The sequence below is a fragment of the Mesocricetus auratus genome, unplaced genomic scaffold, assembly GCF_017639785.1.
Source record: "Mesocricetus auratus isolate SY011 unplaced genomic scaffold, BCM_Maur_2.0 Super-Scaffold_100001, whole genome shotgun sequence".
Taxonomy (NCBI): Eukaryota; Metazoa; Chordata; class Mammalia; order Rodentia; family Cricetidae; genus Mesocricetus; species Mesocricetus auratus.
In genome coordinates this window covers 15,771,905-15,788,530 of record NW_024429187.1, presented here as the reverse complement: position 1 = coordinate 15,788,530, position 16,626 = coordinate 15,771,905, and the positions used below count along the sequence as shown (strand labels likewise).

Below are 16,626 nucleotides of genomic sequence, written 5' to 3'. Positions count from 1 at the left end.
GCAGAAAAATCTGCATATATGTACCGTTTGGCGTAATTTTAATAAATTCCCAGACTACTTAGGCCCCCTTCCGGGGAACAGAGACTCAAAGTGTGGATGTGCAGAGGGCCCCCAATTGACTACTCTTCACATGATCATTGTACACATCAATTCAAGGAGAGACTGAGTGTTTCTGGATTAGTGCCTGCTCCAAAGTTTTCCCGTTTCAGTTAAACCAGGCGTTTTTCTGCATTGCTCTACTCTGAAGCACCCTACTGTGCACAGCAAACTCCTCACACCTCTGCAACTTTGCTTTTCCTGCCAACTGATCATCAACACTTGACATGACCACCAAACACTTGACAAGACCACCAAACAATTGACCACCACACACTTGACAAGACCACCAAACACTTGACTACCACACACTTGACAAGACCACCAAACACTTGACTACCACACACTAGACATGACCACCAAACACTTGACATGATCACCAAACACTTCATAGGACCACAAACAAACACTTGACAAGACCACTAAACACTTGATAAGACCATCAAACACTTGACAAGACCAGCAAACACTTGACCACCAAACCCTCAACATGATCACCAAACACTTGACAGGATCAGAGACAAACACTTGATATGACCACTAAACACTTGGCATGACCAAACACTTGACATGGCCACCCAACATGCCACCTTTGTCAGCTTCCTATCATTTTCTTTTAAAAGGCAGTGTGGGGATCACAGACCCTGGCCAGAAACCCACTCCTCGATCAGCCTGGGAGCAGGCAGCTGTGAGACAATGCTTACTGAAAACATGTTTACTGAAAACAATTCAGTGCCATAAATTCCTGATAAGGGCTTGATAGGGCTCAGTCACTGAAACACCATGACTTTGATCTTCCCGATGGCTAGCTACTCCCTGCTGTTCCAGATTCTGGTGCCAGAAATTTAACCACCAGCCAGGAGGGAGGAGAGGTCGGTGAGAGGTGTGTGAGAGGGCTGTTGGAGATTTGTGAGTGTATGGATGGCAGAAGCTTTTTCTGAAGGGAAGCGTTTTTCTTGGGAAGTTCTCCTAAGCCGATTTGGGGAGCATAAAGTTTTCTTAACACAACCGACTGGTCTCTGTGTCATCTATCCCGACCACCTCGCTACATTCTCTGATACAGGCTGCGCAGCAGGCGCAGCAATTGGAGGTCCCACCGAGATCGTAAAAGCAAGGTAAGTGGGCGGGTTCGTCTCTTTTTCTGGCCAGGAACAGATGGGGGAAAATAGGAAAAGAAACGATGGGGAATAGTTCTGGGAAGCTTAAATTACAGTATCAAGTAAAAAAGTTACTTGAAGGACATGGGACTACAGTAAAGTCTAAAACCTTATAAGGCTTTCTAAAAATCAATCAAATGAGCGAGTCCATGGTTCATTACTGGGGGAAGCTTAAATATCCAAGATTGGGAGGAGGTTCGCTGTGATCTTCATCAACTTTTACGAAAAGAAGGACCTGAGTCCCTGCCCCCATCCACATTCTCCTTATGGAGATTAGTGAGGGGTGCACTTTTGACAGATAAGGCTAGCCACCGCCAGGTAGTCCAGGCCACAAAAGAGGCTTTTTCAGAGTTACAAGAGACTGAGACTCAAGCCTCCCTGAGTTCTGAGGCAGAGAGTGACGATGAATCATCTGGAGAAACCCTGCCTGAAACTAGAGGCTCCATTGTTAGTGAGGATGAGGAGGAGTCTCTTAGCAACAACAAAAGAATGAATAGAGATCTCGGGGCCCGACCCAAAAAGAGGGACTCCAGTCAGAATCGGGTATATCCTACTCTGTCAGACATAGAAAATGAAAATAGCTCAGACCCAGACTCTGACTCGTCAGAGTCTGAGAAGGAACGGTTACTTGCTGAGGTCGTGGCCCTTAAAAAAGCACTAAAAAGGACTCGAATTAAAAAAAGACAGGACAGGGAGAAAAACCCTCCTCCATAATTTAAAATGAGGTACTCCTCCTTCTCAGACCTGGAAGGAAGATCCAGAGGAGGGGTCCAATGCTGCCCGGTGGTGGCCCCAGTAATGGAAGTTCCAGACCCAAACAATCCTGAGCAGGTCATTCGGCGCAATGACCCTTTAAGTTTCAAAGATATAAAACAACTTAAAGAGGCAACTCTAAATTATGGAGCACAGGCTCCCTTTACACTTTCCTTAATGGAATCTTTTGTGCCTCTTAATTTGACACCTGGCAATTGGCAGCAGCTTTGGAGAGCAAGCTTTGTCCAGGGGAGATTATTTGATTTGGAGAGGTGAGTTTCAAGAAAGATGCAGCCAGACAGCCCAAAGGAATGCACAGGCCGGACAACCCCAGAGAAATGTGGAGATGCTTACTGGGAGTGGTCAGTATGCCACCGCTCAACAACAAATGCAATATGACATCGCTGTCTATGCCCAAGTGGCAGCAGCCCAGGTTGCTGCTTCTCTGCTACTGTTATCTAAAGAAATGAAAACTGCAACTGGGGAGGAACAGGAAGTCACTTCAGAGTAAAGAGTAAGTTTAATTGTAGTTATTTACTTGGTTATCCTAAATAATCGCAGGAGGTGTGAGCTTCACAGAGCTTCACAGAGCTTTCCACAAAAGCCATTTTTCTGCTGGCTTTAAGCAACGGAGTAGCCATTGTATGGTGACACTGAAGTCAACATGCGGAAAGACACCTCTTTACACGTCTCTGAGCGCATCTGATAGGCCAGCTCTCACACACTGCTTCCCTTACATATAGCTACTTCCTGCCCTGTGCTCCCTGTGGGCAACCAAAGAAGTTCACGTTCAGATAGGCAGGTTCCAGCAAAAGCTTACATTTCTAAGAATCTTCATTACATTCTCAGATTACAGGGGACGCGTTTTGTGTTGTTGTTTATGTTTTGTTTGAGACAAGGTCCTATGTAGCCTGGCCTGGCCCCAAACTTGCGACACCGGTGAGGTGGTCTTCAGCGGCTGGATCATCCTGCCTCGATTTCCCAAGCTGGGATTACAGATTCTGGGGAGACAAGACTTTAAAGTATACGGTATGATGTACTATACCGTACTGGAGGCCTGACAACCTGCAGAGAAAACAGGTTTCCAAGAAGGTTGTCTTTGTCTTTTCATACCTTTTACGTATATGGTCTTTCATTCAAGTATCTCTGCCCACACAAAGCCTGAATCACTCACTGTAGAGCAGAGCATGCAAGCTCAACTGTGACAACGGGGCTTGGGAAGATCAGTGGGCAGAAGCTATCCTGTGTGGAGGACATGCTGGCTCACAGCACGCTTCCTCTCACGAGACCGTGGGGGGACACTTGGGAGGCTGTATTAGTTACTGCCGTTAACTAGAGGGATGCAGGTATGTAAGTCAGACGTAATTTATTTGAATAAGACTGTCAGATATAATTTGCTTAAAACTGTTTTTGTGAATGCGCACATACTCCTGCATACACGCACATATGTATGCATGAAAGGTGGGAAAGAGGATGAATGAATGAATGAATGAATGCTGGGTGCTCAATACAGTTAGGATGAATAAAACAGAAACATGGAATCTGATCTTTCTTAAATAGAAGAAAATCACAAAATATGTTGCAGGACTATTAATACCAGGCAGGTAAAAAAAATGAATATTTAAAATACCATGATAAATGTAAAATACCCGTCTCCCAAAGTGATCTCAGGTAAGGCGGCAGCGGTGGCAAGTGCCTTCCGCTCTGAAGGACAGGGGTGGAGGGGCAGGGGCGGGGGGGGGGGGAGACACTCTGAGGAGCCACCCTTCTGGGTGCCTGACTTACCTGGCTCATCATCCGCTGCTCCTGGATGGCAGCCTGGACAGCCTCTGCTACCCTCTCTTGATCTCTCGCGTGTTCTGCTTTCCACATTGCCCGTTCTTCAGCATGAATTTTTTCCAGATTTTTCCTTTCTTCTTCCACTGCTTTGGTGATGACATCCTTCATCGCTTCCTTCTCAAGCTTCAAAGATAAAAAATGGACAAAATGGAAATTTTAGTAAGTTCAAACCCCAGACCCGAAACTTAATGTGCAGTTAGTCCCAACATCGCTGTTTTTACGTGTATTAAATAAAGGCACGGTTCAGTCACTCACTCTGTTACAAAATTTTCCCCCTCATCCCCTGACATTTCTTCATTTTAAAGAAATCAAGCAGGGGGCATCAAAAGGCAGGCATAAAAAGTTACTTATGGAGCTGGAGAGACGGCTCAGGGGTGAAGAGCACTGGCTGCTCTTCCAGAGGACCAGGGTTCAATATCCAGGACCCACACAGCAGCTTACAACTGTCCATAGCCCCAGTTCCAGGGGACCTAGCACCCTCACCCAGACATACATGCAGGGAAAACACCAAATGCACATAAAAATTAAAAATTTAATTTAAGAAAGTTATTTATGAGAAGGAAAATGCAGTAGACTGAAATACGTCTTTCAAGGTTTGTTACAGCACAACCCTTTCCTGAACTTTCAGAGACTCCCGTAATCGAACATGATTCCTAATGGAAACACTTGATTCACCGCGTGGATTCTTCAGGAGTCTGCACACCTGCGCGTCACCTGACAGGTGAACGCCATCCATATTCATTCACACGGTCACCACTCTCATCACCAATGTCCCCAAGTCCTGGAGAGCGAGTGGGGATTCTCCAAGCTATTGCCTTTGTCAGTCTCCCTCGGTTTCCATTCAAGCAAAACAGCCTGAATTTACTCTTCCTGCATCCACTCTCGTTGCTCAGAACTCGGCTCTCCTCAGTCACTCCTCGCAGCAGTTGTGTTGAATTCATCTCAGAGCTGCCTCTCTGCCCTTGTCTACTCTGGCTTTCAAGCTGTCTTTTGTCTGTGTATCTGTCTCCCCCTCTACGCTGCACATGCCCTCTACCAATGCTCTCCCGTGTCTAGCCCCCTGTTTCCCAGAAGCTAACGCCCGTTTCCAGGATGACACACCTAAGCCACAGGGTCCCGCCACATCTTCCTTAGCTACAGACTCAGTTCAGAACACTAGCCACTTCGTCAGGCTCACTTCAAAGGTGGCTTACTATCTAAAACCATTTTAATGAGGACGTGCAGTTTTTAGGGTCATAATAACTACTCATAGCCTTGTTGGTATATATCAAAATTTTATCCAACTGTAAGTTCCATGAAGAAAAGACAAAAAAAAAATAGTAGTTCTTGGATCAACACCTTCAACAAAGTGAGATTACATATGCCATTCAAATGGTTGCTATGGTTACTGAACCTACTGCTAAACCCCAAGCATATTTGTTTGCCCCTCCCTCCTTCCCTCTCCTCCCTCCCCGTCTCATCCATCTAGTACTAGAGGTAAAAAAAAAACTATCATTGTCCTAACATAACTATTTTAAAGTAAGTAACTAATGATCTGTTTCGCAAAGTCTTTCAATGCCATCATGTTACAGAGGATGAATGAAAGTGGAATTGTTCTGTAGTGAAGGACTGTTCCACACCGCGTCACCCTGTCAATGAGATGGGGTTCCATTCCCTTGGGAAAGAAAGAATGCCAGCAATGCCAGCGGTATGGAAGGACACACCTACCTTCACAGCTGACTCCAGGGTCTCTTTATTCCTCTGCATTTCCTCCTGCAGGCACTTTCCCAGTGCTTCCTACAAAAGAGAGGGCAGAGAGGAGGATGCCAGCCAAGGACAGCAGAAGAGTCGCTCTCCTCCTGCTGGGGGTACCCAGGGCCTTACCTTCTGCTCCTGGGACTGCTGAGCCAAAGCTTCCTGGATTTTTTCCCTCAACAGTTCCTTCTCGGTGTCCAGCACTTCCAGGAGCCTTTGGTGCTACAAAGAAAGATACCCGAGGTGTTGTTATGGCTCTGAAAAGCGACCTGTTAAGGACAGAGAACATCTGTGCCAAGGTAGCCAATGTTCACTGGAGGAAAACAGTGACATTTTTTGGCAAAATGAGCGTGGAGGTTGCAGGAAACCAGAGCTGGCAAGCCTCGAATCATCCTAGAGACCGACCCCGGGTTACTCTCGAGCTCAGCAAAGCTCATGGCTCAAGCTCGGGCTTACCATGACTTCACGCTGACCAGCCAACTGGAACATGAGGTGTCTGCACACCGCTTCATTTCATTTAAAAAAAGTGAAAATTCTATTTTTTAAATAGATTTTTTCTCATACAGCATATCCTGATTACAATTTCCCCTCATTTTACTCTTGTTCTTCCATGCCTCTTAGTGGTTTTGTTGTTGTTGTTCTTGCTACTAATTAGAAGACAAAGTAAAACAGTACAGGGATTGCATCCTTAATAAATCATGTGATCCCTTTGGTAAATGTCTTAGTTGAGGTTTCTACTGCTATGAAGGGATACAGTAACTCCTAGTAAGGAAAAAAGAAAACATCTCATTGGGGTGGCTCACTCACAGTTTCAGTCATCATGGCAGGGAGCATGGTGACGTGCGGGCAGAGATGGTGCAGGTTAGGTAGCTGAGAGTCCTACATCTTACAGGCAACAGGAAGTTGACTGAAACACTGGATGGTGCCCTGAGAATAGGAAACCTCAAAGACTGCCCCACAGTGACAGGTCAGACATATGTGATCTGCTTTTCTATTTTGATCTTACAGGAGATTACGGTTAAGACATTGCACGAAACTCAGAAAAGACTCTGAACTCTGGATTTTAAAACAATGCTGAGACTGTGATAGACCATGGGGACTTTTGAAACTGGATTAGATGTATGTTGCCTAATGATCTTGTGACAAGCATAACGGGGCCAGGGAGTGGAATGTGGTAATTTGAATGTAAGTGGCTCCCATAATCTCATAGGGAGCGGCACTATTCGGAGGTGTGGCTTTATTAGAGTACTTATGGTCACAAACGATCTTTAAAACACATCTTTGTTTCTCTTACAAGTGCTCAAGGGAACGTTCAGAACTAGGCTGGATTCAGTCACCCAGAGGGGCTTTGAGATGTAGCAGTGTTCCAGGATCCCTGGCTGCAGGTGCAGGCACCGGGCTGCATAGGCCACACCACAGACGGACTCTGCTGCTTCTCACTGTGGAATAGGTGATGTGTGATGGCTTTCTCCCAACTGCTCTGGTTAACAAGACTTGGCTTTACGGTCCCATAAAAGACATTATGAAAATTAACTGAAACCATCCCAGCAAATCTCATCCAAGAGGGGTTTTGTGACATTTTGCTTATTTAAGATACTATATTGCTTTTTAAAGCGGCAGTGCAAGCTTAATAAAAAATTTATATGTATTTTACATGAAAATATAAAAATAAAAGAGTTATAAAATTATGCAACAGGAGAAATAAGTTCTAACTTCACAGAGTAGAAGCTGGGTGCAAAAAAAAGATAAAAAAATAAAAAAAGAAGTTGGGTGCAAGGGTGTATGAAAAACAATCTTTTGAAACATAACAAGAGTGAAAGGCATCTGGGAATAGAAAGCCTCATGTCTTTGGAAGCAACCATCCCAAGTAGAAATGCTCCCTGCAGACTCGAATGTCAATACAGAGGTTCTACGGTTTTTACCCAATCCTGAACATGTGAAAAACAAACAAACAAACAACCCCTCTCTTCCTTGGAGTGTAAGTCACTAGAGAAGCCTGAGACAAAGCCACCCCAGTCACACGTGGCTCCTCTGCCATACTGCAGTTTAGACTAAGGCACCTTGGTGCTCACGGCCAGGCACACAGCTATCTACATACCACGCACCTGAAATCTCCCACTATGCTTCCATGTTGGAGGCGGGGAGTATGGTGGTAAATACTCTGTACAGCTGTCTCTGACCTTCTCCACGCCTCTGACCCTGCACACACCAGGTGATCTAGAAGGAATCTTACCTGTGTGCTCACATACATATTTCTGTTTGCTATGAATGGAAACACACGATAACTAAATATGCACCTTACCGTAACTATCCTAATATGCGTTACAGACCACCACTCTTTTATGGGCAAGCACTTTAAATACTGGGAAAGAAACCTTACAGACGATAAACTGAGTTTTCATCTATTTAAGGAGGTTTTCGAAAGCCAGAAGAACATCAATGTGCCTCTTACTGTGGATAAAATCAAACCACAGAATGCCTGCATTAGAAGATTAATGTCAAGCAACTGTCACGTTCCTAACACGCACAGGAAAGCCACAGTGAACCAATGCTTCCCATTTATGCAGGGCTTTCTGACTGTCCAGCATGAAGAAAGGAAGCGTGCATCGGAAGGCCAGACAGACGGCACTTCCACAGCCGGCTTCCATCTTAGACAGACACTTTGTTAAATCAGAGGGTTTGTTACACTCCAAAATCTAACTAGTCTTTGCCTCAACAACTTCTAAATGAGACAGCTCACCCTGGTCTATCCACCCAAATACAGCAGAGAAGCTTCTCACAGCAGTGACCAGACGCTTGTATGTGCCAAGCCCAACAGCAAGTATCTTGTGTTTTGGCAGTACCCCGTTTGTGTGACTGAGACACATACCTCAGGACACATGGAAGTTAATATGTCACACTCCGTAGTCTGTCAAGGGGGCGGTTTCCCTGGTCTCACAGCAATGCCTCCAAGGCCGTGGGTCTCAATGCTTGATCAAAGGTCTAAACGGAGGCACTAACCCACCCAGATCCCCCAAATGCCGCTCTCAGCACTGCCTTGATAAGGTTGTATTACCACATGCATTTTGGAAGACATACACACTCACCCTATGGCCTCAGGAAGGTGGGAGGGAGGGGCAGACACAGCTGTGGAGGCAATGGTTTGACTCCGCACATAATTTTTAGGCAACCAGCTTGAGCTCTCCTTGAGAGGCATAAAGTGCCTGTGATTCTACCTCCCAGGAAGGCATCATCAGAAACTACCTAGCAGATGGCCCTCGTTTCTCATGCTCATCTTACAAACCCCCACTTTCATAGTTTACATAGCAGTATCCCTAAATCAGCTAGAATAAGGCTTTTTAAAGTTGGCTGAAAAACAAATCTTTAAACGACAGACTAAGTGTGCTAAACAGCGCTTGCACTGTGACAGTGGGTTTGGCGACATCTTACAAAGCTAACATGGTCCCCTCACACAGCCTGTCAATCATGCTTCCTTGGGGCGTTCCTCAAGGAGATGAAAACTTATGGCCGTGCAATGACAGACACAGCTGTGTGCTGCAAGAAGGTGTTCAGGTCCTAAAGGCTTTCAGCTAAGAGAAAGAAGCCAAGCTCCGTCCCATCCCCCAGGGAAGATTAGAAAAGTCAAAACTAAGGAGACCACAGACATTTGCATTGCTTCTCAGAGTGGGGTAGAGCTGGGTTCGGGCCATTACACATCGGTGAAACTCTTTGTAAGATGAAAAGCAGAAGCTCGGATACCCACTGCTCATAAGGGATTCATGCTGGAGCAGAAGTATGGAGAGCGAGACACAGAAGCAAACTTTCAAACATCGGACAGAGAAACTGTTCTACTGATGGCACGGGGAGGGGGGGGCCGGGGGGGACCACGGGAACCATGTCAACCATGTCGCCCGGAACACAGCACAACAAACGAGGATGTACCTAATAGCGTGGAGGGGTGCGCCTTCCCTTCCATGGAGTGTAAGGGGAAGGTGGAGAGGACCGTGTGGAAGGCTGGCTATGATCTCATTGCTGCAGCACTGAGTTTTCACATACTTAATAATCAGCCCATCAGTGTCTCTCTAGAATCAACCGAGCAGGCTGTGAACTTCAGTCTGTAACACAGTGTGACCACAGTGGGCGGGACTAACAGACGCATACCATGTAACACAACCTGGCCTCAGAGACGAATACCGTGTAACACAACCTGGCCTCAGAGACGAATACCGTGTAACACAACCTGGCCTCAGAGACGAATACCGTGTAACACAATCTGGCCTCGGTGGGCAGGACTAATAGATGCATACCATGAAGAGCAGCTGAAAAATACACACTTTCCAAGCTAACATGAGTTGTCAGTAAGAGGAAGTGATGACGTGTGTCAAAATTCACTGTTGTGTATGTGAGAGGCATGCACGCACGTATGTGTGCATTCACAGGCACTAATATCTGACCACAATTAAATACTTAGGAGTCAATTATGAAAAAAGCTGAAAAAATATCCTACCTGCATTTTAAAAATAGTATTGAGGGGTCTTCTTGGTGGGGAAAGATTGAGACAGGGTTTCTCTGTGTAGCTTTGGCTCTCCTGGAACTCACTCTGTAGACCAGGTTGGTCTCAAATTCAGAGATCCCAGACCGGGTGCTGGGAATAGAGGCATGTGCCACCACTGCCTGGCTTAAAAATATTCTAACTAAAATTCTAAAATGGATACACTTATCAATTGCAGTCAACTGAAGTACTAGCAGACCCATGCCACACCTAACATAGGCAGCATGCTAGTTACACCAGCTCCCAAGAGGAAAAAACCAGCCAGAATCATATGCCGCAGTAAGCTGGGATCTTATTTTCCAACTTAGCAATCAAATCAGCAGCTCCCCCTTCACAGGGTAAGGGTATCAGGAAGTAAGGGTGCCCATAAAGAGGTTCAGTACCCAACACAGGAGTAGAGGTGTGGCGATCACCGTGCCCCGTATGCTCTTCCTGTCAGGTTGGTCACCTCACCAGCTTTATCACATAATTCTGAGTCTTCTTTGTAAAATACACATGTGCACACACAAACACACCTGCGTGCAAAACAGAAGATTCAGTAGACTGCATACACACCTATGTGTACATACGTACGTGTCTATAAATACATACATGCAGTATATGTGGATATGGGGGTGCTAGAAATGAAACCTCAGTTCTGGACTGTGAACTCCTCCTTCGGGCCTTTGCCACAGCCTGCACAGCTTGGTCCTGGAGGCCTGATAAGGGCAGCGTGACGGGGAAGAGCCGGGATGGGGAGGGCTGTGTGGAATTGACGGAATAGCACCAACTACTACGTCACAGCCCCACATTTATTATAAGCAGCACAGGCGATGGGCTGGCTAGTCTCCGTCTTTCTTCCTGGGGGGGGTGGGTGGGTGAGTCTCAGTAAGGGGCAGTCTCAGGCTGTATCATCCGGGAGGGAGCTGCAGGCATTAGGGTCTGCACACACTGTCAGCGTTCGCACTCAGACCAGATGTCTTTGCATTCCTGTAGGCTTGAGCCCTCCACGTGACTGCGCCCGTGTCAACAAGCAACCCACCCTCACTGGGAAATTCATCCACTCTTTAACGCACTCACCCACGCTTCCTTGGCTCCCTACTGGACCTGTTTTCAGTAAATTACAGGAGGGCGTGCGAAGAATGATCTTGACAAGGCAGCAGGAGTCCTACATGATAGGTGCTATTATCTCATACAACATTACAAGGTAGGATGAAATCAGAGCCACGTTTAAGTATAGCCATCCTTACGTTCTTTTTACACAAGTGTATAAGCACTCGTAATGGGCTCCCTCCCACTCTAATTCTAATGTAATCTTTCTTAAAGCCATCAACTCACTCTTTTGGAGTGCCCTGCTTTTCATTAAACCTGTAACTAAAGCATACTTAAGACGTGTAAAAAGCGTTTGCTTTTTCCCTTACTCCTGACAGGGTTTAGCTACATATGCAGCTCAAGGTCTTGAACGGCCTATGTCGTTCTCAATGGCCCGGGACCCTGAGGCCTCCTGCTTCACATCTTCAGGGCTGTGGCTCCTGATCGCTGTCATTTCCTACCTGTTGACTGGAAATCACCAGCCCATCCCTCTCTGCATGCACAGTTCCGGGATTAACTGTGTACACCACCACAGACTGCTACCCGCAAGCTCTTTAAGACACACAAATGACTAATCCAAATTTTGGAAGCTCAAAAGAAATGCCTGGTTTAAAAAAAAAAAACCTGGTTAAACAAACAAACGCCACATAGAATGATATAAATCAAAATTAGAAAACTGACCAAACAATCCCAATTAAAGGTATTTGTTGATCTCTTTCAAAAATGCTTGCACGAACTAAAGTAGAAAGGGAGGAAGGGATGTTTTACTGTGACTATTTTTGTTTCTTCATTTAAGTGATCACTGAAAGACTGTGTGGAGTTGTTCCTATTTATAGAACAATATCCTCATGGCGGTAGACTCTGTGTGAGGAAAGTTGCAGCAAACTCCAATTTAAAAAAATTGCTTTCCTCACAGCTGTTAAGAGGCTTGCTGTTCTGTCAGTCAAAACTCGGTTCTACAGGCCCCGTTCAAGTATCTGCTGCTTGTCAGGTCTTTCCTTAAAGAATTACTTTCCTTAAAGAAGAATTACTTTTACCCCACTGAAGTTCACCTTACCACCATGTAGCAGTTTTTACTATGCACAATTCATTTTACACCCAATTCTATGGCGTACCCGCTTCTTGGAGATACAGAATGTCCTATGTGCTAAAGTACAGGGCATTCCATATAGAGAGCTCTGAGAGTAACTTAGCCACAAATTTGCTTGTGGAGGAGTTTTAGCAGGAGAACTGGGTTAATTCTGCCTGATAAAGACCAGAACCACCTTTTCGTGAATCATAATGAAGGGAAAAAAAAAAAGGCTCGTACCCATCTACACCCTGCACAGAGACAGTGGGAGTAAGTTAATTTAATTAAGGAAATCCCTACCTGCAACCAGGCTTCAGGGGCTTTGTAGGGAGCCTCCCTAACCAGCTGGTCTAAAAGACTCCCGCATAGACATCACCGCCCATTACACCCCAGACCACCTTGGGAAATAGCTGTGCCTAAACGCACTAACTTGCTGGCTCAGTGGAAAACCAGGCTGGAGGAATACAGCGGAACAAGAACTGGATGATCAGTATGAAGATTTAAACACCAGCCTCCCGGCTCCAGTCCTCAGCACTGAGCCGGCACTCATGAGATCGCAAAGGGGGGAAGACATAACGAATCAGGAGCTAGTCTTACACCTGAGCACTAACTGGTCAGGGCGTGAGGACTGTGCTGAGACTGTCCTGGGCAGGACGGACACACGTCTCTGTCTCTGTTAGCTTTAACAGAGGCAAATACCTTCGTGCTAACCAAATGTCTTCGACCTCCTAGCTCCCTAAAAGATCATATGCTCACACAGAGGAAGAATACGGAAACTAAAAGATGGCCTTGGGCTAGAGATGAAGTTCAGTGGGAGAGCAGAGCCTGGTATGAGGCCCTGACCACACAGAGCAATGAACATCGACAAAACCCACTGTCTCTCTTTCTCTTCTCCACGAAAGAAACACATCAGCCATGGGGGGGGGGGGATTTCAATCACATGATCTTATAGTTCAACATCAACATGTCAATGAAGTCTAGGATGTACAGTGAGAGAATTGTGAAGAGGAAGACCTGAGTGATTTTCTCAGTAACACACGGCCTGCTCCTCGTCACACAAGAGTCTGAGGCAGTGCAGACTCTGTACCAACAGTCGTCACATTCTGTCTGGGAGAGTTCTAGAAATTTCCATTCCTACCTCATTCCAAACCTCTGTGGCACCAATGCCCTGTTTGTAAGTCTGGTCTTCAGAAATGTTATCCAAGACAAGTTCTGAAGTATGAGAGCAACTTATGGTGTTAAACTGCTGAATTACTGGCTACACTGCTAATAATCCAGTAGTCGAATTGAAATTTGTAACCAGGAATATTTAAATGTAAGCATTAAATGTGTTAACTCGGCAAAATGTTTTGCATAAACTGTATAAGGTAATCACTTATGTCATTTTTGGACAGAACACATGTGACTGATAATTTTATAATTGGAACTTAACTTACTGATTTGTTCTTCTGTTAATGTATTAAACAAAGCCCAAACAGGCTGAGAAGTCTGAGTAAGGAGAGGGCATCAGGACCAGCCGCAGAGGTAATAAACTTTTTTTTGGGGGGGGGGGATGACTGAGCAGAAGTAACAATGATTTTATTACGTCTCATTCACAAAGAACGCTTGAAAATTGTCAAGGGAGAAACAGAGAAACTTGAATGGGGGACAGTGCTACAAAAATGCAAACCTATTGAAACTTCAAAGTCGACAGACACAATGAATTTAGGTTGGGAATGAGGCATCACAGGAAAGGAATGAAATACAGGAAACTGGATTACGCTGAATGTCAGGGCAATTGAGGATGTAGGACTACAGTCCGTCACAATGAGTCAGCAGTCCCTATAGACACTAGCACCTGCTGTCTCCTAGAGAAACGATGGCAGGTGATAACGGAGTCTGTGGAGACACAGACCAAGGGGGTAAATAAAGGAAAGGCGGCATCATCGAGCCTTGTCTCTCAACATAAGGACACATAAGCTTTGTGAGAAGCTGAGGGAACTGCGTAGTACGGGGAAGACAGGGAGAACAGTGGAACCAGCACAGACTCAAGTTAGGATACATGGAAGTTACTTAGCAACGGGCGGCAGAGAGCAGACAATACTCATTCACACACAGGAGCAGTTCAGCATTTTAGAAACACGCTTCGGTGTTTTTCAAAACAGTCTAGGAAGTGAGTTCTACACGTACCACTTCTGTCAAATAAAATGTAACAAAACACACTGTGAGTTACATAACTCAAATAAGGACAGACACAGTAGACATTTTAGAGCTGCTCCCCAGCAGGAGAGGAGAGGCTAGAGTGGAGAATTAAATTAAACGTGGGACAAATGAAGACATCTATGAACTTGTGCATTAACACAGAGAGAAGGGGAGAGGTGGGAAGAGGGGGAGGGAGAGGAAGGGGAAGAGAGAGAGGAAGGGGGAGAGAAGAAACATAGCCGATGGCAGCATACGCAGGAAGACTGTCAGAGAGCCAAGCCTGGCTGGGGTCCAAGCATCGGAATAATGCACCATTCAGATTTGTGTCTTCCAAGGTGGTGGCTAACAGTGATTCTGAACCCCTGTTAAATTGTCCTGGTGGTTTTGTCTTGTAAATTTGGACCAATGACTGCAAAACAATTCTGTGGTGAATTCTATTGCCCAAGTCCTTTAATGTCCCCCCCCCCCAATCTGCTTTAGAGTCACAGATCCCCTGGCCTGTGAGCTCATGAGAGATTATGCCAGACCACGGGTGACACAGGAGTAAACAGAGGGAGCTTCTTGGGCACAGATGGGAATTGGTGGTATTCTAGAAGCTTCTATTTATTCTATGTACCTGTTTACTCTTTACTCGGAGATTTGAAAGTGTTACTATCTTGAGCAGAGCCTCCGGAGGAGTGTTCTTGGTTGTCTAATGTGTTTGTTTTATTCCATCAACATATAAATATGAATTTTAAATGAGTTAATGCAGCAAAATGCTTCCAACACACACACACAAACAAACACACAAACACACACCACACATACACACACACACACACACACACACACACACACACACACACACACTGTGTATAATGTGATCACACGGATTTTTCTGGACAGACACATGTAATTTTGATAATTCTACAATTTGAAACTTAGCCTATTAATTTGCTCCTTTCTTGATACATCAAAATGTTTTGGTTTCTCTTACAGCTAGAGTGGATGTAGACTCATGCTTATACAAGTAAAATCATCATACCTAAGGAACCCTTATGTCTTCGTACAGATATAAAGGGTTCAAATGATGAACAATAAAATGCTTGGTTCAGAGAAGCCTTGTGTACAGTGGAACAGTTCTTTCTTTAAATTCAGGGGCCAAATAATAAAACTAGGCTTTATTTTAACTCAACCTTATGAATTCGGGATTACAAGGTACTAACAATAACAAGCAACTCTAATCCCTTGTTGGGGTTAGAGGGAACCCGTTAATGCAGACCTTTCTACTGCACCTTCATCAAAATCGTGATCCACAAGGACCCTCCAGGCAAGGAAATGGAGACTCCGTGGGTTGCAGCCACCTCTTGAGACAACTTCCAGGCTCAGCAGCCATTTCACTGTCTTTCTGTGATTTACTTTTGGCATTTTCCTGCTGATGGCTAATAAGCAAATCACAATAAATTATAATAAATAACTTCAAGTATTAATTTCACTCCTAAAGAGACATTGGTTTACAGAAATCCTGGGATTTTCCTAAACTGTTAATGTAAAAACCGTAAGATCATCAAAAAATACTAGCACAGAGGTGGGAAATGGGGGTGGGGGGGATGGTCATGTCTGCTTTTCTGTCTTTCAGTCTAGTGGGAAGTGTTAAGTTGCCTGGGAGAATGACAACCCTCTCATTCAGGAGCTATGGTGCCCTGTGGTGACACTGGGGACACCAGGATCTAAGCAAGACACATGGGTGAAAATCAAAAGCAGTTTCCAGAATCATCACTCACTTATGTGAGGGACCCAGGCACCAACATTCCATCAGTGAGGTCACTTTGGCGCTGCTGCCTCTGGGGAACTGTCACTCACCGTCTCTACACGAGGCTGGGGGACGTGAGGTCTCGGTTTTAATGTGAAATTGGATAAACGGGGCCAATCCATCCCAGTGTGATAGGAGACAACTTTGTATTTCCATGTTGAGTGGAAATGAGTGGTGATACCTTGCTTGCACAAATAAAGCCTGTCATGGAGCTTGCCACTAGCTAACCATAGAGGTCTGCAGGTATGTAAAGATAGAGAGACAGGGAAGTAGCTGGGCAGAAGCAGGATATGAGCAGGGAGAAACAGGAACTCCTCTTTTGCCTGCTGAGATACCAAGGGGGTAAGGTGTGGTGGTGGCTTGCTCCTTTTCTCATCTCTCTCAGACAGGCTTTATTTGCGCA

The 16,626-nt window shown here is 45.3% G+C and overlaps 1 protein-coding gene across 4 annotated transcripts in view; it reads right to left on the bottom strand.

The window, feature by feature from the left end:
- Ccdc91 (coiled-coil domain containing 91) overlaps positions 1-16,626 on the bottom strand; it is a 167,973-nt gene that overhangs the window by 40,323 nt on the left and 111,024 nt on the right. For all 4 annotated transcript variants that reach the window (XM_040743654.1, XM_040743655.1, XM_040743657.1 and 1 more), the window contains 3 exons: positions 5,709-5,801; positions 5,553-5,621; positions 3,792-3,968 (listed from right to left, as the gene is read on the bottom strand). In XM_040743654.1, coding sequence (XP_040599588.1) covers positions 3,792-3,968; positions 5,553-5,621; positions 5,709-5,801 — 339 coding nt within the window. The remainder of the gene's footprint in view (positions 1-3,791; positions 3,969-5,552; positions 5,622-5,708; positions 5,802-16,626) is intronic.